The sequence below is a fragment of the Chiloscyllium punctatum genome, chromosome 42 (genome assembly GCF_047496795.1).
Source record: "Chiloscyllium punctatum isolate Juve2018m chromosome 42, sChiPun1.3, whole genome shotgun sequence".
Classification (NCBI taxonomy): Eukaryota; Metazoa; Chordata; class Chondrichthyes; order Orectolobiformes; family Hemiscylliidae; genus Chiloscyllium; species Chiloscyllium punctatum.
Genome location: NC_092780.1, coordinates 48,506,339 through 48,530,153, shown reverse-complemented (window position 1 = coordinate 48,530,153; position 23,815 = coordinate 48,506,339). Strand labels below are relative to the sequence as shown.

Here is a 23,815-nt window from a genome sequence, read left to right as displayed (position 1 = left end):
AGATACACAGATGATAGGCAGAGTGAGTGAGGCACACCGAGAGAGAGAGAGAGAGAGAGAGAGAGATACACAGATGATAGGCAGAGTGAGTGAGGCACACCGAGAGAGAGAGAGAGAGAGAGAGAGAGATACACAGATGATAGGCAGAGTGAGTGAGGCACACCGAGAGAGAGAGAGAGAGAGAGAGAGAGATACACAGATGATAGGCAGAGTGAGTGAGGCACACCGAGAGAGAGAGAGAGAGAGAGAGAGAGAGATACACAGATGATAGGCAGAGTGAGTGAGGCACACCGAGAGAGAGAGAGAGAGAGAGAGAGAGATACACAGATGATAGGCAGAGTGAGTGAGGCACACCGAGAGAGAGAGAGAGAGAGAGAGAGATACACAGATGATAGGCAGAGTGAGTGAGGCACACCGAGAGAGAGAGAGAGAGAGAGAGAGAGATACACAGATGATAGGCAGAGTGAGTGAGGCACACCGAGAGAGAGAGAGAGAGAGAGAGAGAGATACACAGATGATAGGCAGAGTGAGTGAGGCACACCGAGAGAGAGAGAGAGAGAGAGAGAGAGATACACAGATGATAGGCAGAGTGAGTGAGGCACACCGAGAGAGAGAGAGAGAGAGAGAGATACACAGATGATAGGCAGAGTGAGTGAGGCACACCGAGAGAGAGAGAGAGAGAGAGAGAGAGATACACAGATGATAGGCAGAGTGAGTGAGGCACACCGAGAGAGAGAGAGAGAGAGAGAGAGAGAGATACACAGATGATAGGCAGAGTGAGTGAGGCACACCGAGAGAGAGAGAGAGAGAGAGAGAGAGAGATACACAGATGATAGGCAGAGTGAGTGAGGCACACCGAGAGAGAGAGAGAGAGAGAGAGAGAGATACACAGATGATAGGCAGAGTGAGTGAGGCACACCGAGAGAGAGAGAGAGAGAGAGAGAGAGATACACAGATGATAGGCAGAGTGAGTGAGGCACACCGAGAGAGAGAGAGAGAGAGAGAGATACACAGATGATAGGCAGAGTGAGTGAGGCACACCGAGAGAGAGAGAGAGAGAGAGAGAGAGATACACAGATGATAGGCAGAGTGAGTGAGGCACACCGAGAGAGAGAGAGAGAGAGAGAGAGAGATACACAGATGATAGGCAGAGTGAGTGAGGCACACCGAGAGAGAGAGAGAGATACACAGATGATAGGCAGAGTGAGTGAGGCACACCGAGAGAGAGAGAGAGAGAGAGAGAGAGATACACAGATGATAGGCAGAGTGAGTGAGGCACACCGAGAGAGAGAGAGAGAGAGAGAGAGATACACAGATGATAGGCAGAGTGAGTGAGGCACACAGTGAGAAAGAGAGAGATACAGTGAAGAGAGGGAGGTAGAGAAAGAGCAAGAGGATGCGCACACAGCAAATTATCTCTTGTTTTTCCCTCCACTCCAAACTCTGCCTGCCTCCCTTTCTCCCTCTACACCATCCCATTACCTCTTTACTCCTTGCCTAGCCTCTGATAGTTCCCTCTCCCTTTGTCCTGCTCATATTGTTGCCCCATCTCTCTCCTCTCTTTCTGCCTGCCTCTCTATAACAGCAGTGTGTTCCAGCAGCTGTAGGAATAGTTCTCATCCTGCTGAATGAACCAATCTCCGGGTCTGAGCCTGACAGCAATGCTCAATCATTCAGGCCATCCTGTCAGTTATGTACATAATATATATATATATATCATAGAATCCCCACAGTGTGAAAACAGGCCATTTGGCCCAACAATTCCACAATGACCCTCTGAAGAGTAACCCTCCCAGACCTATTCCCCTATCTTTACCCCTGACAAATACATCTAGTGCTTCCAAATAAATCTGTTGGACTATAACCTGGTGTTGTGTGATTTTTAACTTTATGCACCTAACCTACACATCCCTGAACACTATGGGCAATGTAGCACGGCCAATTCATCTAACCTGCATACCTGTGGACTGCAGGAGGAAACCGGAGCACCCAGAGGAAACCCACATGGACACAGAGAGAGTGTGTAAGCTCCAAACAGACAGTTGCCCAAGGCTGGAATCGAACCTGGGTCCCTGGTGCTGTGAGGCAACACGGCTAACCACTGAGCCACCGTGCCATCCCTGTTGTTCTAGAGATTAAGGTGGTTTGGGGCAATGTGAATATGTGCCGGTGTTCATTAGTCTGGTGTGTGTCAAACTATGTATCTTTGTTCCCATGTATATCTGTTTATTGAAAGATATATATGGCGAATGGGGGTTTTTACACATGACTGCGTGTGCAGATGTGTGTATGTGTGCACTGTGTATATGTGTCTACATGTATGTGTGTTTACATCTTCATCTGCATGTGGGTTCATGCAGGTCATTCTGCAATAATGTAGGTGTATTCCTCTGTAACCTCGTGCTATATAGAAAAAAACCCATTCAGCAGAAAGCTTGTGTTGTCCAACAACGCCATAATTCGCCATTCACTTTATGGCCAATTCACACTGATGGAACACGCATTATAGCAGAACAACTTGGATCTTGATTATATGTGTCTGTGGTTCTGTGCATTTATCTGCATACATGTGTGTGTGTGTGCATGTCTAAATGTTTATGTTTGTGTGTGTATCTATATGTTTGTGTGTGCGTGCGTGTGTGCGGGTGTGTATATATATATGTTTATGTGTGTATCTATATGTTTGTGTGTGTATACATCTATATGTTTTGTGTGTTTGTCTATATGTTTAAAATTGTGAGTGCGTGTGTATCTATGTGGGCAGCTGTATACATGTGACTATGTGAATGCGTGTGGGGGTCTGTGAGTGTATCTGTGTGTGTCTATATATCTATATGTTTATGTGTGTTATATCTCTGTATGGCTGTATGTTAATGTGTGTGCATATCTATATGTTTGTGTGTGCACTTGTGTGGGTGTATCTCTGTGTGTCTGTGTATCTATATGCTTGTGTGTGCATATAGAGAGAGATGTGTTATGTGTATATATATGTTTATGTGCGTATATTTATATGATTAAGTGTGAGTATCTATATGTTTATGTGTATATGTGTCAATGTGTATGTCTATATGTTTATGTGTGTGTCTACATGTTTATGTGTGTGCCTATATGTGTGTGTGTGTATATATGTATCTATATGTTTATATATGTCTATATGTTTGTGTATGTGTGTGTGTATGTATCTATATGTTTATGTGTGAGTATCTATATGTTTATGTGTGAGTATCTATATGTTTATGTGTGAGTATCGAGATGTCTATGTGTGTGAGTGCAGGAGGGCCCTGGTCTTACAAACCCCATTTTGAACCAGGGCCCTGGAAAGGCATCATTTTAAAAGTTGTCCTTTACCTCATCGGAGCCAGACCTGAAGATGAGAAGGTCAAATGGAATGGCAGCCACAATGTCGATGAGGAACCAGCCTTTGAAGTAGTGGATGGCGATCTTGGCTGGGTGACTCACCACCTCATCGTTCTCGTTGACGTAGGTGGTGCGGAAGTTGATGATGATGTCGATGATGAACATGATGTCGACAATCAGGTCCACGATGGCCAGTGGGTTGCACGAGTAGCCACATTCCAGACGCTTCTCCTCTTCCTGATCATTAAGCAGGAAGGCAGCAGAGTAAGGGGTGAAGATGGCAGTGTGTATGACCAACAGAAGGATGAGCCAGTCCCAGACTGCCTTGAAGGGGCTATAGTGCAGAATTGTCCACTTGTGAATACGAGGGGCCTGCAGTTTATACTCTGGAAGCACATCAGCTCCAAGCGAGAGGACCTATGGGCACAGAAGAAATAATGACAAGTGATTATTAACCCCTGTCAGGCCACAGAGTCCCCTGTTTCCAACCTTGGCATGTACTGAATGGACAGATCTTGCCCAGCTGGTCACTGTGATTAGTATTAGTCAGGGATCAGTAGGAACTCCTATTCTTCAGAAGTTAATGAGTTCAAGCCTCGTTTCAGAGACGTTTGGAAACCAGGCTAACACTTCAAGGCAGTACTGAGGGACTGTCCAAGGCACTGACTTTGATTCTAACATAGAGAGAAAAAGCCCCATGGTGCTATGTTGAATAAGAGGAAGGGCTCTCATCAAGTGTTATCTCCTAAGCAATATCATTAAATCAGATAATCTGAGCATGGGAAGCTGAGGGGGACTGGACAATGGACATACACAGACAATAAAGAACAATAGACAGAAAAACGATTGCTTCGATTTTAAGGGTGAGAATCACTGCAGGTTATATTTTACACACCTCTGTTTTACTCGGTGCTCCCTGGACAATTGTCAACTCTGTTTAGCTGTAAGCCTGGAGGTCACGTCCCATACCCTCTCACCTCTAACCTCTCCATCAAACCGGCTCTGATATGATTTGTTTTTTAGTGTCATGGTTGGGTGACAGGTTGGGAACCCTCCTGGGTTACAGATAGCTGTGCTCAGGAGATTTTCCTGAGACTCCAGAATATTCTGGAAAGGTTGGTTACCCATATTGCCCATGGTTTATCCAAACCTCTCCTCTCAGCGTTACACCTGCAGGGTGTTTAAGGAGTTCTGACCAGTGAATACACTAAATATTATGGACCTACATATGGACTCTGAATCTTCTCAGCACCTCATCAATGCAGCAACATAGGAACAGGAAAAGGCCATTCCATGTCTTGTGTCTATTTTCTTCATTCATTCGCTGGCTCAACCTGCATCTATTGCCCATCCCAGAGGGTAGTTAAGAGTCAGCCACATTGCTGTGGGTCTGGAGTCACATGTAGGCCAGACCAAGTAAGAACAGCAATTACCTTCCCTAAAGCCCATTAGTGAACCAGATGGGGTTTTACTCAACAACTGGCAACAGTTTTATGGTCACCATTCCAATCCTAATTCCAGACTTTTATCGGATTTACATTCCACCATCTGTCATGGCGGGATTCAAACCAGGATTCCCAGAACATTGCCTGGCTCTCTGGATTAACACGCTCGTGATAATACCACTAGGCCATCATCCCTCCTCCGTCTATCCACTTTAGCTGCACATTCCTTAAATTCCCTTGTCCAACAAAGATCCACCAAACGTTGTTTTTGTGAGCTGCCTTCTTAAACCACTGCAGTCCATGTGCTGTGGGTTGACCCACAATGCCCTGAAGGAGGGAATTCCAGGATTTTGTCCCAGCGACAGTGAAAGAACGACAATATATTTCCAAGTCAGGATGGTGAGTGGCTTGGGTGGGGGAGGAACTTGCAGTGGGTGGTGTTCCCATGTATCTGCTGCCCTTGTCCTTCGAGATGATAGTGGTCATGTTTTTGGAAGGTGCTCTTGGTGAGTTCTTGCAGTGCATCTTGTGGATGGTACACACTGTTACTGGTGGTGGTGGTAGTGGAGGGAGTGAAATGTTGTGGATATGGTGCCAATCAAACCGGTTGCTTGGTCCTGGATGGTGTCAGGTACAACCTAAGAGAATATGAAGTTGACAGGAAAAATACCAAAGCAGGACATTACTTAAACAGAGAATGACTGTGAAATTCCAAGGTGCCTAGGGATCTAGGTATTCTTGTACATGAGTGTGTATGCACGCAACCAAGAAGGATTATGTAGTGCTATCTTCTCTTAACAGAGAAAATGAACATAAAATTAAGAATGTTATGCTTTCAGTTAGGTGAGATCACATTTCGAACAGTGTGTGTAATATTGGGGCCATCCTTACTTGAGAAAGGATGTAAATACATTGCATGGGGTTCCGAGGACATTAGCTCGACTGATATTTGGAATGTGCTATTGTGAGGAAAGACTGAGCAGACTGAGAATGTTTCCACTGAAGCTCAGAGGACACAGGGGTGACGAGACTGAAGTGTATAAGATCCTGAAAAGGGTCTTCAACAAGCAGGACAGGGAAAGGATGTTTCCTCTTGTGGGTCACTCCAAAACTAGGGCCTTCTCGGTCAGAGGGGAAAAGTGTCCTTTTCTCTCAGAGGATTGTGTGACGATGCAAATCTCTACCTCGGAAAGCAGAGGGAGCAGGATCACTGAGTATTTGTAATGCTGAAGTAGATCGACTCTGTCAGGTAGGAAGATCCCAAGTTATTGGGGGAATGTTATTCAAACAAATCAGATCAGCCACAATCACACTGACTGTTGGGGCAGTCTCAAGGAGCCCAATGGACTACACTTGCTCCTAATTTGTAAGTTCATCAAAGTGTGCCATCATTTTGCAAAGGATTAACTACTTATTAAAGTAGAATAAATTAAAAGTTTAATGACGAGGTTTAAAATAAAGAAAGAAAGAAAGAAAATTTACAGCCCAGAAACAGGTCCTTCGGCCCTCCAAGCCTGAGTCAATCCAAATCCACTGTCTAAACCTGTCACCCAATCCCTAAGCATCTGTATCCCTCTGCTCCCCACCGACTCATGCATCTGTTCAGACACATCTTAAATGAATCTCCCGTGCCTGCCTCTACCACCTCTGCTGGCAACGTGTTCCAAACGCCCACCTCCCTCTGTGTGAAGTACTTGCCGCGTGTATCCCCCTTAAACCTTTCACCTCTCACCTTGAAAGCGTGACCTCTCGTTACTGAATCCTACACCCTGGGAAAAAGCTTGTCTCTATCCACCCTCTCTATAGCCTTTATGATTTTGTAAACCTCAATCAGGTCCCCCCTCAATCTCCTTTTTTCTAAGGAAATCAAACCTAAACTACTCAACCTCTCTTTATATCTAGCACCTTCCATACCAGGCAACATCCTTGTAAACCTTCTCTGCACCCTCTCCAAAGCGTCCACATCCTTTTGGTAATGTGGCGCCCAGAACTATACACAATATTCTAAACGCAGCCAAACCAATGTCTTGTACAATTTTAACGTGACTTGCCAGCTCTTATACTCAATACCCCGTCCGATTAATGCAAGCATACTATATGCCTTCCTGACCACTCTATCCACCTGTGCAGCAACCTTCAGGGTACAATGGACCTGCACTCCCAGATCTCTCTGCCCATCTACTTCTCCCAAGGCTCTTCCGTTCATTGTATAATTTGCTCTAGAATTAGTCTTGCCTAAATGCATCACCTCACATTTGTCTGGATTGAAATCCATCTGCCCCTTTTCTGCCCAACTCTCCAGTCGATCTTTATCCTCCTGTATTCTTTGACATTCCCTTATGCTTTCTGCTACTCCACCAATCTTTGTGTCATCTGCAAACTTGCTGATCATACCAACAGTGCCCTCGTCTAGATCATTTATGTATATCATAAACAACAGTGGCCCCAGCACTGATCCCTGTGGAACACCACTGGTCACCTTTCTCCATTTCGAGAAACTCTCTTCAACTACTACTCTCTGTCTCCTGTTTCTCAACCAGTTCTTTATCCACCGAGCTAGAACACCCTGCACACCACGTGACTTCACTTTCTCCATTAGTTTACCATGGGGAACCTTATCAAATGCCTTAGTTGCCTCATTGCACTGGGATAACATACATTTTTGCAGTAATGAAAATGAAATAATTATGACTTCTTCCCCTGGGACAGGACCTTAGAATGATCCTTATCTTTCAATTTATTGTGCCAACTAAGTCTGGCTTTGTGTTGTCTCGCCATGAGTTAAGGTTTCAAATGTCTAGGATCCTGGGCTCCTGCTCTGCAGTCTCCCCTTTGAGTCAGCCATATTTTAGAAAGAGAGGGCTATTTTCCGATATTCCTTGCCTGCCCCCCTCTCAGCTTTCTCCCCACAGTGAGGGAGGGATAGGAGCCCAGCCACAGGAGAGAGAGATAGGAAGCAGGAACCTTGGCTGATTTTACTTCCCTCGGTTCCTGGGTCAGGGAAAGGTTGAGTAAAGAGATGGCATTGAGCACAACATGTTACAGCTTCAAGCTTGAGATGAGCATCGCAGCAGCAGAACAGCTTCAATACAGCACAGAAAGAGACCCTTCGGTCCAACCAGTCCACGCTGACCATAATCCCAAACTAAACTAGTCCCAGCTGCCTGCACTTGGCCCATGTCCCTCCAAATCTTTCCTATTCATGTATTTATCCAAATGTCATTTAAACATTGTAACTGTATCCACTTCCTCACTTCACACACAAACCACCCTCTGGGTAAAAAAAAAACTGTCCCTCATGTCTTTTAAACTCTTTCTCCTTTCACCTTAAAAAATGCCCCTTAATCTTGAAGTCCCCCATGCTAGAGAAAAGCCACCTACCATTAACTCTGTTTATACCCCTCAGGATTTTATAAACCTCTACAAGGTCACCCCTCAGCCTCCGAAGCTCCAGGGATCAAGGTCCAAGTTTCTCTGTCTAATTCAAACCTTCCAGTCCCAGCAACATCCTGGGAAATCTCTTCTGAACCCTCTCTAAGTTAATAACAACCTTCCTATAATGGGGTGACCAGAACTGGACACTGTATTCCAGGTGAGACCTCACCAACGTCCTGTCCAACCCCAATAGATAGGGTGAAGCTGTCTCCCTAAACACCTTGTCAAGACAAGTCACGTAACAAATGATCATAAACATCAAATCACATTTAAATTCCCTTCAACGACCCTCAACAGAGAGAAAATGTTGTCCAAGAATCCCCTCAGTGTGGAAATAGGCCAACCCAACCAACAAGTCCAAACTGACCCTCCAAAGAGCATCTCACCCAGACCCAACCCATCCCTGCATTTCCTGTGGCTAATGCCCCTAACCTATACAGCCCTGAACACCATGGGCAATTTAGTATGGCCAACTAACCTGCACATCCTTAGACTGTGGGAGGAAACCAGAACACCCAGAGGAAACCCACAAAGATACAGGAAAAATGTGCAAACTCCACATAGACAGTTCCCTGAGGGTGGAATTGAACCTGGGCAGCTGGTGCTGTGAGGCAGCAGTGCTCGCCAGTGCATCACTGAGCCATCTAGTCATCTCAAACATCACTTAGCAGAATGAACATTCGCCACTAGATCTCATAGAAATCTATGATATTGGAGCAAGGTAAATGCAGAAAGTATGGTCCTAATGGCTGGGGAGTCCAGAACTAAGGATCACTGTCTAAAGATATGGAGTAGGCCATTTCTGACTGAGCTGAGGAGAAATGTCTTCACCCAGAGGGCTGTGGAACTCTCTGCCACAGACAGCAGCTGAAGCCAAAACATTGAATGTTTTTGAAGAAGGAATTAGATATTAGGGCTAAATGGGTCAAAGGGTATGGAGAGAAAGCAGAACAAGATACAGGGTTGGACAATCAGCCATGATCACACTGCATGGTGGAACAGGCGTGAAGGGCCGAGTGGCCTACAGCTACACCTATTTTCTATGTTTCTGTGTTGGGACAGCCCCAAACAGAGAGAGGAGGTTGTGACAGTGTTCAGCACCAGTGAAAGCGGGGGTGAGGGGGTGGGGCGGATGAGATGGTGGTGGTGATGATGTTTGTGCCTGTGTCTGTGTGTGTGTGTGTGTGTGTGTGTGTGTGTGTGTCGTGTTGGGGGGGGTGGAAGGTGGGGATAGTGAGGGGGAGGGGGATTGATGATGGGGGTGTGTGTGTGTGTATGTGTGTGTGTGTGTGTGTGTCGTGTTTGGGGGGGGGGTGGAAGGTGGGGATAGTGAGGGGGAGGGGGATTGATGATGGGGGTGTGTGTGTGTGTGTGTGTGTGTGTGTGTGTGTCGTGTTGGGGGGGGGTGGAAGGTGGGGATGGTGAGGGGGAGGGGGATTGATGATGGGGTGTGTGTGTGTGTGTGTGTGTGTGTGTGTGTGTGTGTGTCGTGTTGGGGGGGGGTGGAAGGTGGGGATGGTGAGGGGGAGGGGGATTGATGATGGGGTGTGTGTGTGTGTGTGTGTGTGTGTGTCGTGTTGGGGGGGGGTGGAAGGTGGGGATAGTGAGGGGGAGGGGGATTGATGATGGGGGTGTGTGTGTGTGTGTGTGTGTGTGTGTGTGTGTGTCGTGTTTGGGGGGGGGGTGGAAGGTGGGGATAGTGAGGGGGAGGGGGATTGATGATGGGGGTGTGTGTGTGTGTGTGTGTGTGTGTGTCGTGTTGGGGGGGGGTGGAAGGTGGGGATGGTGAGGGGGAGGGGGATTGATGATGGGGTGCGTGTGTGTGTGTGTGTGTGTGTGTGTGTGTCGTGTTGGGGGGGTGGAAGGTGGGGATGGTGAGGGGGAGGGGGATTGATGATGGTGTGTGTGTGTGTGTGTGTGTGTGTGTGTGTGTGTCGTGTTGGGGGGGGTGGAAGGTGGGGATGGTGAGGGGGAGGGGGATTGATGATGGGGGTGTGTGTGTGTGTTGTGTTGGGGGTGTGGAAGGTGGGGATGGTGAGGGGGAGGGGGATTGATGATGGGGGGGTGTGTGTGTGTCGTATTGGGGGGGGTGGAAGGTGGGGATGGTGAGGGGGTGGTTGTCAGAACCGGTCTCAGCTCCTGCTCCCTTTACTGGTCCCTGATTGGTCCTTACTGAGCGACAGTTGTCGGTGATTTAGGGGACCCTGTGATTGGGGAATCGGATGGTCTAGTGGTGAATGCTACAGGCCAGGAGTGATCCCATAACCCAGGACTGGACCAGGTGACTACGTTCAGAGTAAAGATCATGGTGTTAGTGAAGACTGCTGAATGAAGGTAAAGGAGAAATAAGGTCACAGCCAATTTTGTCAGGAACTGATTAACCCGAACTGGCCAGTTGGTGCACAGGGCTGTTACTGAGGGTTGAGATAAATGTGTTTCTAGTGCATCCACATCAGCAGAACCATCACCAACAGAAATCAGGACCCTCTGTAGAAATGGGTCATTCCAGTGATTGGGAGGCTGCAGGCGAGTGACATTCCCTGAAGAAACAGGAATTTGAAGGATCAGAGCTTTGATGATACCTGTGGCTGACATTGAGGTCAGTTGTGCTGGGTAGGCTCTCAGCCAAGGTTGGCTCAGTGATTAGCACTGCTGTCTTGTAGTGCCAGCAACCCAGGGTCGATTTCAGTCTTGGATACCTCTGTGTGTGGAGTTTGCACATTCTCCCTGCGTCTGTGTAGGTTTCCTCCCCCAGTCCAAAGATGTGCAGGTTAGATGGATTGGCTGTGGGGAATGCAGGGTTACAGAGGGGTCTGAGTGGAATGCTGTTCAGCAGGCCAGTATGGATATAATGGGCTGAATGGTCTCCTTCCATACTGTACAGATTTTATGATGATCTCTGTTATGTTTGCTGTTTAACGTACAGTTTATCGTTTATAATGACCACAATTTGCCTGTTAATTCATATTTATACTGATTCTGATTTGACTGTTAAACTTATAAAAAATAAATTCTTGATAAGTCTCTTCGCTGTGTAAGTAAATTCAGTAAATTTGGGTTCTTTTGGTTTCCTCATCTCTACAGGAATCACAACAGTGTTCCCATTTCATAGACAAGAGAACGCTTCTGCCTGTTACCAGAGAGAATCGTGTACAATTCACCTAACCTGTTGTCAGTTGTTCAAGAATTAATGAAAAATCTGGTTAAACAAAAGCTAAATGAGGCCGCGTGATAGCTGAGGGAAGGCTAATTTCATTATCAGGCAAGTGATACATTTTCCAAACTAAATTGCAAAGCTCACCCTGTTCCCTTTCAATTAACAACTGCTTAACTGATTATTTTAGACTCTTCAGACAACATTTTGTGGTCACACAACTGAATAATCCCTCTGTGTTACTTTCTGCACATCCTTCACTCAAGAGGTTTGGCTCCTGCTGGGTCTGGGTTACACTGGCAGTGCCTGCTGGGTAGCTTTGACCTCACACCTTAAATCTATGTCCACTGGCCATTGACCCCTCTTCTAAAAGGAAAAGTGTTTTCCAATCCACCCTACCTACACCCCTCATGATCTTAAACACCTCTGTCAGGTTCCCTCCGAATCTCACTGCTCCAAGGAAAACAATTCCTTCCTGTCCAATTTTTCTTCGTAGCTCAGACCCTCCCTCTAGCTCAGGCAGCAAACCAGAGGGGCAGCACAGCACCCTCCTTATCCAGACAGGATGCTGCCCATGATGTGGGGACCAGACATGCACGTGGTACTCCAGTGTGGCCTATCGAGTGTTGATTGGTTGGACCACAGATGGCATAGGCATGCAGTGGAATCGTAGCTGATTCATGTTTCTGATGCAGTGCTGAGGGAGTGCTGCACTGCTGGAGGGGACATGTTCCTAATGCAGTGCTGAGGGAGTGCTGCACTGCTGGAGGGGCCATGTTTCTGATGCAGTACTGAGGGAGTGCTGCGTTGCTGGAGGTGCCATGTTTCTGATGCAGTGCTGAGGGAGTGCTACACTGCTGGAGGGGCCATGTTTCTGATGCAGTGCTGAGAGAGTGCTGCACTGCTGGAGGGGCCATGTTTCTGATGCAGTGCTGAGGGAGTGCTGCACTGCTGGAGGGGGCCATGTTCCTAATGCAGTGCTGAGGGAGTGCTGCACTGCTGGAGGTGCCATGTTTCTGATGCAGTACTGAGGGAGTGCTGCACTGCTGGTGGGGACATGTTTCTGATGCAGTGCTGAGGGAGTGCTGCACTGCTGGAGGGGCCATGTTTCTGATGCAGTGCTGAGGGAGTGCTGCACTGCTGGAGGGGCCATGTTTCTGATGCAGTGCTGAGGGAGTGCTGCACTGCTGGAGGGGGCCATGTTCCTAATGCAGTGCTGAGGGAGTGCTGCACTGCTGGAGGTGCCATGTTTCTGATGCAGTACTGAGGGAGTGCTGCACTGCTGGAGGGGACATGTTCCTAATGCAGTGCTGAGGGAGTGCTGCACTGCTGGAGGGGCCATGTTTCTGATGCAGTACTGAGGGAGTGCTGCGTTGCTGGAGGTGCCATGTTTCTGATGCAGTGCTGAGGGAGTGCTACACTGCTGGAGGGGCCATGTTTCTGATGCAGTGCTGAGAGAGTGCTGCACTGCTGGAGGGGCCATGTTTCTGATGCAGTGCTGAGGGAGTGCTGCACTGCTGGAGGGGGCCATGTTCCTAATGCAGTGCTGAGGGAGTGCTGCACTGCTGGAGGTGCCATGTTTCTGATGCAGTACTGAGGGAGTGCTGCACTGCTGGTGGGGACATGTTTCTGATGCAGTGCTGAGGGAGTGCTGCACTGCTGGAGGGGCCATGTTTCTGATGCAGTGCTGAGGGAGTGCTGCACTGCTGGAGGGGCCATGTTTCTGATGCAGTGCTGAGGGAGTGCTGCACTGCTGGAGGGGGCCATGTTCCTAATGCAGTGCTGAGGGAGTGCTGCACTGCTGGAGGTGCCATGTTTCTGATGCAGTACTGAGGGAGTGCTGCACTGCTGGTGGGGACATGTTTCTGATGCAGTGCTGAGGGAGTGCTGCACTGCTGGAGGGGCCATGTTTCTGATGCAGTGCTGAGGGAGTGCTGCACTGCTGGAGGGGCCATGTTTCTGATGCAGTGCTGAGGGAGTGCTGCACTGCTGGAGGGGGCCATGTTCCTAATGCAGTGCTGAGGGAGTGCTGCACTGCTGGAGGTGCCATGTTTCTGATGCAGTACTGAGGGAGTGCTGCACTGCTGGTGGGAATATGTTTCTAATGCAGTACTGAGGGAGTGCTGCATTCCTGGGGGCTCCATGTTTCTGGTGCAGTGCTGAGGGTGTAATGCACTGCTGGTGGGAATATGTTTCTAATGCAGTGCTGAGGGAGTGCTGCACTGCTGGTGGGGACATGTTTCTGATGCAGTGCTGAGGGAGTGCTGCACTGCTGGTGGGAATATGTTTCTAATGCAGTACTGAGGGAGTGCTGCATTCCTGGGGGCTCCATGTTTCTGGTGCAGTGCTGAGGGTGTAATGCACTGCTGGTGGGAATATGTTTCTAATGCAGTGCTGAGGGAGTGCTGCACTGCTGGTGGGGACATGTTTCTAATGCAGTGCTGAGGGAGTGCTGCATTCCTGGGGGCCCCATGTTTCTGATGCAGTGCTGAGGGAGTGCTGCACTGCTGGTGGGGATATGTTTCTAATGCAGTACTGAGGGAGTGCTGCACTGCTGGTGGGGACATGTTTCTAATGCAGTGCTGAGGGAGTGCTGCACTGCTGGTGGGGATATGTTTCTAATGCAGTACTGAGGGAGTGCTGCACTGCTGGTGGGGACATGTTTCTAATGCAGTGCTGAGGGAGTGCTGCACTGCTGGTGGGGATATGTTTCTAATGCAGTACTGAGGGAGTGCTGCACTGCTGGTGGGGATATGTTTCTAATGCAGTACTGAGGGAGTGCCGCACTGCTGGTGGGGACATGTTTCTAATGCAGTGCTGAGGGAGTGCTGCACTGCTGGTGGGGATATGTTTCTAATGCAGTACTGAGGGAGTGCTGCACTGCTGGTGGGGATATGTTTCTAATGCAGTACTGAGGGAGTGCCGCACTGCTAGAGGGGCCATGTTTCTAATGCAGTGCTGAGGGAGTGCTGCACTGTTGGGAGATGTACACAATCCTATGCATTATCTGAATATCTGGCATTGATGAACAAGTAGAAACCTGGACATTACAAGCGATCATAGAGGATGATAAGATAGGTACTCTCCATGGAGTGTGGAGAGACTGAGGGGTGATCTTACAGAGGTCTGTAGATAGCCATATAAGTGAAAAGAGTAAAGATTCCATCACACCATCTTTTTGGGAATGTTGTCATTACAGAGAAACATCTCCTTTCCTCGGCCGGGGTTATTTTACCTGGAGGATGAGATGCGAGTGTCAAAAGTGAGAGGCGTTAGGAATAGCGTGATGCCCAATCAGCAGAGACCACGGACCACGGCAAGAGGCCGGGAGGGGACCTCGTGGGCGGGCGGTGGAGGGGGGGGGGGGGTTGTGGGGGTGGGGGGGTGGTGGGGATGGGGGAGGGGGGGTGTTAGCAGGACTAAAAGTAATGCTCTCCATAGCCAGTGCAGTGTTTGGTCCTGGTCTTCGACAATGTGGCTCTACAGGCACTGAAATTAGGCTCTGCTAAACTTGAGGCCAGGAAAGAGAAACAGAAGCACAGGTACAATTCTGGATCCGGAACTGGGAGATCAGCACAACTGTCCTCCTCAGTACACTGGTCAACATTTATCCTTCAATCATTGTCTCAGTATGTTGGTTTTATAAAACATTTATCCTGAGATGTAGGAGACAGTCGCTAGGCCAGCTACTCCCGAACTCACCTTCAGGAGATGGTGGTGAGCTGCCTTCTTGAACCACACCAATCCACGGGCAGTGCAGCACTCCCTCAGTACAGCATTAGAAACATGGGGCCCCCAGCAGTGCAGCACTCCCTCAGTACAGCATTAGAAACATGGGGCCCCCAGCAGTGCAGCACTCCCTCAGTACAGCATTAGAAACATGCCCCCACCAGCAGTGCAGCACTCCCTCAGTACTGCATTAGAAACATGGGGCCCCCAGCAGTGCAGCACTCCCTCAGTACAGCATTAGGAACATGTCCCCACCAGCAGTGCAGCACTCCCTCAGCACTGCATTAGAAACATGTCCCCACTAGCAGTGCAGCACTCCCTCAGCACTGCATCAGAAACATGTCCCCACCAGCAGTGCAGCACTCCCTCAGCACTGCATTAGAAACATGTCCCCACCAGCAGTGCAGCACTCCCTCAGCACTGCATCAGAAACATGTCCCCACCAGCAGTGCAGCACTCCCTCAGCACTGCATTAGAAACATGTCCCCACCAGCAGTGCAGTACTCCCTCAGCATTGCATTAGAAACATGTCCCCACCAGCAGTGCAGCACTCCCTCAGCACTGCATTAGAAACATGTCCCCACCAGCAGTGCAGCACTCCCTCAGCACTGCATCAGAAACATGTCCCCACCAGCAGTGCAGCACTCCCTCAGCACTGCATTAGAAACATGTCCCCACCAGCAGTGCAGCACTCCCTCAGCACTGCATCAGAAACATGGGGCCCCCAGCAGTGCAGCACTCCCTCAGCACTGCATTAGAAACATGTCCCCACCAGCAGTGCAGCACTCCCTCAGTACTGCATTAGAAACATGGTGCCCCCAGCAGTGCAGCACTCCCTCAGTACTGCATCAGAAACATGTCCCCACCAGCAGTGCAGCACTCCCTCAGCACTGCATCAGAAACATCTCCCCCCCAGCAGTGCAGCACTCCCTCAGTACAGCATTAGAAACATGTCCCCACCAGCAGTGCAGCACTCCCTCAGCACTGCATCAGAAACATGTCCCCACCAGCAGTGCAGCACTCCCTCAGCACTGCATCAGAAACATGTCCCCACCAGCAGTGCAGCACTCCCTCAGCACTGCATTAGAAACATGTCCCCACCAGCAGTGCAGCACTCCCTCAGCACTGCATCAGAAACATGTCCCCACCAGCAGTGCAGCACTCCCTCAGCACTGCATTAGAAACATGTCCCCACCAGCAGTGCAGCACTCCCTCAGCACTGCATCAGAAACATGGGGCCCCCAGCAGTGCAGCACTCCCTCAGCACTGCATTAGAAACATGTCCCCACCAGCAGTGCAGCACTCCCTCAGTACTGCATTAGAAACATGGTGCCCCCAGCAGTGCAGCACTCCCTCAGTACTGCATCAGAAACATGTCCCCACCAGCAGTGCAGCACTCCCTCAGCACTGCATCAGAAACATCTCCCCCCCAGCAGTGCAGCACTCCCTCAGTACAGCATTAGAAACATGTCCCCACCAGCAGTGCAGCACTCCCTCAGCACTGCATCAGAAACATGTCCCCACCAGCAGTGCAGCACTCCCTCAGCACTGCATCAGAAACATCTCCCCCCCAGCAGTGCAGCACTCCCTCAGTACAGCATTAGAAACATGTCCCCACCAGCAGTGCAGCACTCCCTCAGTACAGCATTAGAAACATGTCCCCACCAGCAGTGCAGCACTCCCTCAGGCATTAGACTGAAGTGAGGGCCTGGATTACATGCCAAATCTAAGAGGCCAGGCTTGAACGCACACCGCTGCCTCAGAGGAACCGACGCTACCACTGAACTACAACTGATGCTTATTACTCCAGTGAGAAAATAAAAAGACCAGGCAGCAGAAGCAGGAAGGCAAGGCAGAAAAGAAATTAGCATGAACTGCTTTTCTAAGGTAATGAAACTAACTTGTGACTGACAGTGTTAAACCCACATGAAAATCCATCTCAAATGCTGCCATTCAATATCAATAGCGGACACACATAAAGGTCAAATATTTGGTGAGGACTTTAGGGTTAGAATTGACAGGCAAGAGGGAAATGAAAACTGCAGCAAGAGTTATTTATTGATAGCAGCAATAAAGTTAAAAGGGATTTTTAATTCATACAACGGTTTTAAGAAGAATCAGAACCTTTTGTACAAATTGGAGAGAACAAAGTCACTAGTCAGGAAGGTGGGGAATTCCTTTGGTCTATTTAAGGGTTTCTACAATAATTTGTACAAAGCAGCATAGAGTCATAGAGATGTACAGCATGGGAACAGACCCTTCGGTCCAACCCGTCCATGCCGACCAGATATCCCAACCCAATCTAGTCCCACCTGCCAGCACCTGGCCCATATCCCTCCAAACCCTTCCTATTCATATACCCATCCAGATGCCTCTTAAATGTTGCAATTGTACCAGCCTCCACCACTTCCTCTGGCAGCTCATTCCATACACGTACCACCCTCTGTGTGAAAAAGTTGCCCCTTAGGTCTCTTTTATATCTTTCCCCTCTCACCCTAAACGTATGCCCTCTAGTTCTGGACTCCCAACCCCAGGGAAAAGACTTTGTCTATTTATCCTATCCATGCCCCTCATAATTTTGTAAATCTCCATAAGGTCACCCCTCAGCCTTCGACGCTCCAGGGAAAACAGCCCCAGCCTGTTCAGCCTCTCCCTGTAGCTCAAATCCTCCAACCCTGGCAAAATCCTTGTAAATCATTTCTGAACCCTTACAAGTTTCACAACATCTTTCTGATAGGAAGGAGACCAGAATTGCACACAATATTCCAACAGTGGCCTAACCAATGTCCTGTACAGCCGCAACATGACCTCCCAACTCCTGTACTCAATACTCTGACCAATAAAGGAAAGCATACCAAACACCTTCTTCACTATCCTATCTACTTGTGTCTCCACTTTCAAGGAGCTATGAACCTGCACTCCAAGATCTCTTTGTTCAGCAACACTCCCTAGGACCTTACCATTAAGTGTATAAGTCCTGCTAAGATTTGCTTTCCCAAAATGCAGCACCTCACATTTATCTGATTTAAACTCCATCTGCCACATTTCAGCCCATTGGCCCATCTGGTCCAGATCTTGTTGTAATTTGAGGTAACCCTCTTTGCTGTCCACTACACCTCCAATTTTGGTGTCATCTGCAAACTTACTAACTGTCCCTCTTATGCTCGTATCCAAATCATTTATGTAAATGATAGAAAATAGTGGATGCAGCACCGATCCTTGTGGTAATCCACTGGTCACAGACCTCCAGCCTGAAAAGCAACCCTCCACCACCACCCTCTGTCTTCTACCTTTGAGCCAGTTCTGTACCAAATGGCTAGTTCTCCCTGTATTCCATGAGATCTAACCTTGCTAATCAGTCTCCCATGGGGAACCTTGTCGAACACCTTACTGAAGTCCATATAGATCAGATCTACCACTCTGCCCTCATCAATCCTCTTTGTTACTTCTTCAGAATCCTCAATCAAGTTTGTGAGACATGATTTCCCACACACAAAGCCATGTTAACTATTTCTTTTATCCTGAATCAGTCCTTGCCTTTCCAAATACATGTACGTCCTGTCCCTCAGGATTCCCTCCAACAACTTACCCACCACTGACATCAGGCTCACCGGCCTATAGTTCCCTGGCTTATCCTTACCGCCCTTCTTAAACAGTGGCACCATGTTTGCCAACCTCCAGTCTTCTGGCACCTCACCTGTGACTATCGATGATGCAAATATCTCAGCAAGAGGTCCAGCAATCACTTCTCTAGCTTCCCACAGAGTTCGGGGATTTATCCACTTTTATGCATTTCAAGATATCCAGCACTTCATCCTCTGTAATATGGACATTTTTCAAGACATCACCATCTATTTTCCCACAGTCTATATCTTCCCTAACTTTTCCACAGTAAATACTGATACAAAATACTCATTTAGTATCTCCCCCATTTTCTGCGGCTCCACACAAAGGTCACCTTGCTGATCTTTGAGGGGCCCTATTCTCTCCCTAGTTACCCTTTTGTCCCTAATATATTTGTAAAAATCCTTTGGATTCTCCTTAATTCTATTTGCCAAAGCTATCTCATTCCCTTTTTGCCCTCCTGATTTCCTTCTTTAGTATACTCCTACTGCCTTTATACTCTTCTAAGGATTCACTCGATCTATCCTGTCTGTACCTGACATATGCTTCCTTCTTTTTCTTAACCAAACCCTCAATTTCTTTAGTCATCCAGCATTCCCTATACCTACCAGCCTTCCCTTTCACCCTGACAGGAATATACTTTCTCTGGATTCTTGTTATCTCATTTCTGAAGGCTTCCCATTTTCCAGCCGTCCCTTTACCTGCGAACATCCGCCTCCAATCAGCTTTCGAAAGTTCTTGCCTAATACCGTCAAAATTGGCCTTTCTCCAATTTAGAACTTCAACTTTTAGATCTGATCTATCCTTTTCCATCACTATTTTAAAATGAATAGAATTATGGTCGCTGGCCCCAAAGTGCTCCCCGACTGACACCTCAGTCACCTGCCCTGCCTTATTTCCCAAGAGTAGGTCAAGTTTTGCACCTTCTCTAGTAGGTACATCTACATACTGAATCAGAAATTTTCTTGTACACACTTGACAAATTCCTCTCCATCTAAACCTTTAACACTATGGCAGTCCCAGTCGATGTTTGGAAAGTTAAAATCCCTTACCATAACCACCCTATTATTCTTACAGATAGCTGAGATCTCCTTACAAGTTTGTTTCTCAATTTCCCTCTGACTATTGGGGGGGTCTATAATACAATCTCAATAAAGTGATCATCCTTTTCTTATTTCTCAGTTCCACCCAAATAACTTCCCCGGATGTATTTCCGGGAATATCCTCCCGCAGCACAGCTGTAATGCTATCCCTTGTCAAAAATGCCACTCCCCCTCCTCTCTTGCCTCCCTTTCTATCCTTCCTGTAGCATTTGTATCCTGGAACATTAAGCTGCCAGTCCTGCCCATCCCTGAGCCATGTTTCTGTAATTGCTATGATATCCCAGTCCCATGTTTCTAACCATGCCCTGAGTTCATCTGCCTTCTCTGTTAGGCCCCTTGCATTGAAATAAATGCAGTTTAATTTATTAGTCCTACCTTGACCCTGCCTGCCCTGACTGTTTGACTCACTTCTGTTCTCAGCTGTACCCATCTCAGATCGATCTCTTTCCTCACTATCTCCCTGGGTCCCCCCCCCAACCCCCCCCCCCCCCCCCCCCCCCCCCCCCCACCTTACTAGTTTAAATCCTCCCTAGCAGCTCTAACAAATTTCCCTGCCAGTATATTAGTCCCCTTCCAATTTAGGTGCAATCCGTCCTTCTTGTACAGGTCACTTCTACCCCAAAAGAGATTCCAATGATCCAAAAATGTGAATCCTTCTCCCATACACCAGCTCCTCAGCCATACATTCATCTGCTCTATCCTCCTATTCCTGCCCTCACTAGCTCGTAGCACCGGGAGTAATCCAATATAAATACACTCTAGGACCTTGTTTTTATTTCAAGAGTAAGTAATATTTGCAGAGGTAATGAGAAAACAGCTGGAACCTTTGACATTGCACCACTTGCTGTGATGATGAATGTTCTGTCCCATCCAGTTAAAGTTAACATCTTCCACACCACATAATGAACATTGAACGTAAATCAGACATGAAGAATATTTGAATACAGGAAATAATAATATGATTGAATTTAATTTTGGTTCAGATTTCCAGCATCTGCTTTCTTTTCTATGATTGAATTTAACGTTAGGTTTGTAAAGCAGAGCATTAATTCAGCTGGTTATTTTGAGACTGACTTTAACGGGATGAGACAGAAATTAATGACAGAACACCAGTTAACCCTGAAGGCCTTCGGCTATAGGAGTGAATGTCGTAAATCAATAATATCAGACCTTAGCCAGAAGTGCCGAGTGAGTGATCTACCTCGGCCTCCTCCAGTGGACCCCAGCATTACAGACAGTCTTCAGCCAATTAGATTCACTCCATGCGAGATCAAAAAATGGTTGGAGACACTGGATGCTGCAAAGGCTATGGGCCCTGACAACATTCTGACAAGGGCACTGAAGACTTGTGCTCCAGAACTTGCTGCTCCCCTCGCCAAGCTGTTCCAGTACAGTTCCAACACTGGCATTTACCCAACAATGTGGGAAAAACCCAGCTAATTCCCATCCCTTCAGTCTACTCTCTATGATCAGTAAATTGATGGAAGGGGTTATCAACAGAGCTATCAAGCAGCACCTGCTCAGCAATAACCTGCTCAGTGACTCCCAGTTTGGGTTCCCCCAGGGTCACTCAGCTCCTGACCTCATTCCAGCCTTGGGTCAAACATGGACAAAAGAGCTGAATTCCAGAGGGAAGGGGGGAGTGACAGTGCTTGACATCAAGGCTGCATTGGACTGAGTGTAGCATCAAGGAGCCCTGGCAAAACTGGAATCAATGGGTATCAGGGGGCTAATTCTCTGGTAGTTAGAATCATACCTGACACATGAGAAGATGGTTGTGATTGTTGGAGGTCAGTTCACTCAGCTCCAGGACATCTCTGAAGGAGTTCCTCAGGGTAGTGTCCTAGGCCCAACCATCTTCAGCTGCTTCATCAATGGCCTTGCCTCTGTCATAAGGTCAAAAGTAGGGATGTTCGTCGATGATTGCACAATGGTCAGCACTATTCACAACTCCTCAGGTACTGAAGCAGTCCATATTCAAATGAAACAAATCTGGACAATATCCAAGGCTTGAAATTGTGTTGCTGGAAAAGCGCAGCAGGTCAGGCAGCATCCAAGGACCAGGAGAATGGATGTTTTGGGCATCAGCCCTTCTTCAGGAATCCAGGCTTGGGCTGAAATGTGCAAGGTAACATTCCCACCACACAAATGCCAGGCTAAGACTATCACCAATAAGAGATAATCTAACCACTGCCCCTTGACATTCAATGGTGTTACCAATACAAAATCCCCCACTGTCAACACCTTGTGGATTACCATTGACCAGAAGCTTAATTGGACTCACCATATAAACACAGGGGCTACAAAAGCAGATCCAGAGACTAGGAATGCTGCAGCGAGTAACTCACCTCCTGACTCCCCAAAGCCTATCCACCATCTCCAAGGCACAAGTCAGGAATGTGATGGAATACTCCCCATGTGTCTGGTTGGGTGCAGCTCCAACAATACTCAAGAAGCTCAACACTATCCAGAACAAAGCAACTCACTTGATTGGCAATATATCTACAAACATTCAATCCCTCCACCACTGATACTCAGTAACAGCAGTGTGTACCATCTACGAGGTGCAGAAATACACCAAAGATCCTCAGACAGCCCCTTCCAAACCTACGACCACTTCCATCTAGAAGGACAAGGGCAGGAAATACTTGATAACATCACCCCCTACAAGTTCTCCTTTAAGCCACTCACCATCCTGATTTGGAAATATATTACCGTTCCTGCACGGATGCTGGGACAAAATCCTGGAATTCCCTCCCTAAGGGCATTGTGGGTCAACCCACAGCACATGGACTGCAGCGGTTCAAGTAGATGGCTCACCCCCACCTTCTCAAGGGGCAACTAGGGACGGGTAATAAATGCTGGGCCCAGCCAGCGATGCCCGCATCGCATTGAAATGATTAAAAAAAAACCTGCTGCAGTCACCTGATCCATCTTCCACTTCACCTGGTGGTCAAAGATGGACTGTGTCTGAAGGGACACCATTTGGTAAGCTGGGGGAGGGGGGTCCTTATCTCGCCCTCGTCTTGACGGCCATCATTGTGTGTGTGTGGCTGCATCCAGTTGTGCATAAATCCTTGGTACACAAACCCCAAGAGTCACAATGTACAGTCTAATAATGGCAGGGAAGAAGGTGTTCCTGAACCTGTTGGTGTGCATCTTCAAGCTTCTGTATCTCCTTCCTGAAGGAAGAAGATGGAGGGAAGTGTTACTGGGGTGGGAGGGGTCTTTGATAATGTTGTCAGCGTTTCTGCAGCAACTCGCTGTGTAAATGGAGTCCATGGACGGGAAGTTGGCATCTGTGCTGGTCTGGGCTGTGCATACCACCTTCTGTAGTTTCCTGGGCAGAGCAGTTGCCATATCAGGCTGTTAAGCACCTGGACAGTATGTTTTCAATTGTGCATCTGTAGAAGTTGGTGAGTGTCCTTATGGACATGACGAATTTCCTGAGCTGCCTGAGGAAGAAGAGGCGTTGTTGTACCTTCTTGTCTGTCGCAATGACATGGGAAGACCAGGATAGGTCGTAGAGTCATAGAGTCATAGAGATGTACAGCATGGAAACAGATCCTTCGGTCCAACCCGACCAGATATCCTAACCCTGAGGAAGTAGGGCGCTCTCCCGGCTTTCCATGGACCTTCCATCCATGGACTCCATTTATATGTTTCGTTGTTACAGAAAAGCTGACAACATTATCAAAGACCCCTCCCAACCTGGGAACACTTCCCTCCATCTTCTTCCTTCAGGCAGGAGATACAGAAGCTTGAACCTCAGTTCCGTTGATGTTGATGGGGGCGTGTTCTCATCCTTTCTTGCTAAAGTCAATGATCAGTTGTTTAATTTTGCCAACGTTGGGAGAGAGAGTGTTCTCATTGCACTACCTCATTAAACCCTCTATCTCCCAACTGTTTTTTGACTTGTCGTTGTTAGACATCCGGCCTACTACGGTGGTGTCATCAGCGAACTTATG

At 47.9% G+C, this 23,815-nt stretch overlaps 1 protein-coding gene across 2 annotated transcripts in view; it reads right to left on the bottom strand.

The window, feature by feature from the left end:
* kcnh6a (potassium voltage-gated channel, subfamily H (eag-related), member 6a) overlaps positions 1-23,815 on the bottom strand; it is a 557,988-nt gene that overhangs the window by 91,333 nt on the left and 442,840 nt on the right. For both annotated transcript variants that reach the window (XM_072561924.1, XM_072561925.1), the window contains one exon: positions 3,349-3,774. In XM_072561924.1, the coding sequence (XP_072418025.1) occupies positions 3,349-3,774 (426 nt within the window). The remainder of the gene's footprint in view (positions 1-3,348; positions 3,775-23,815) is intronic.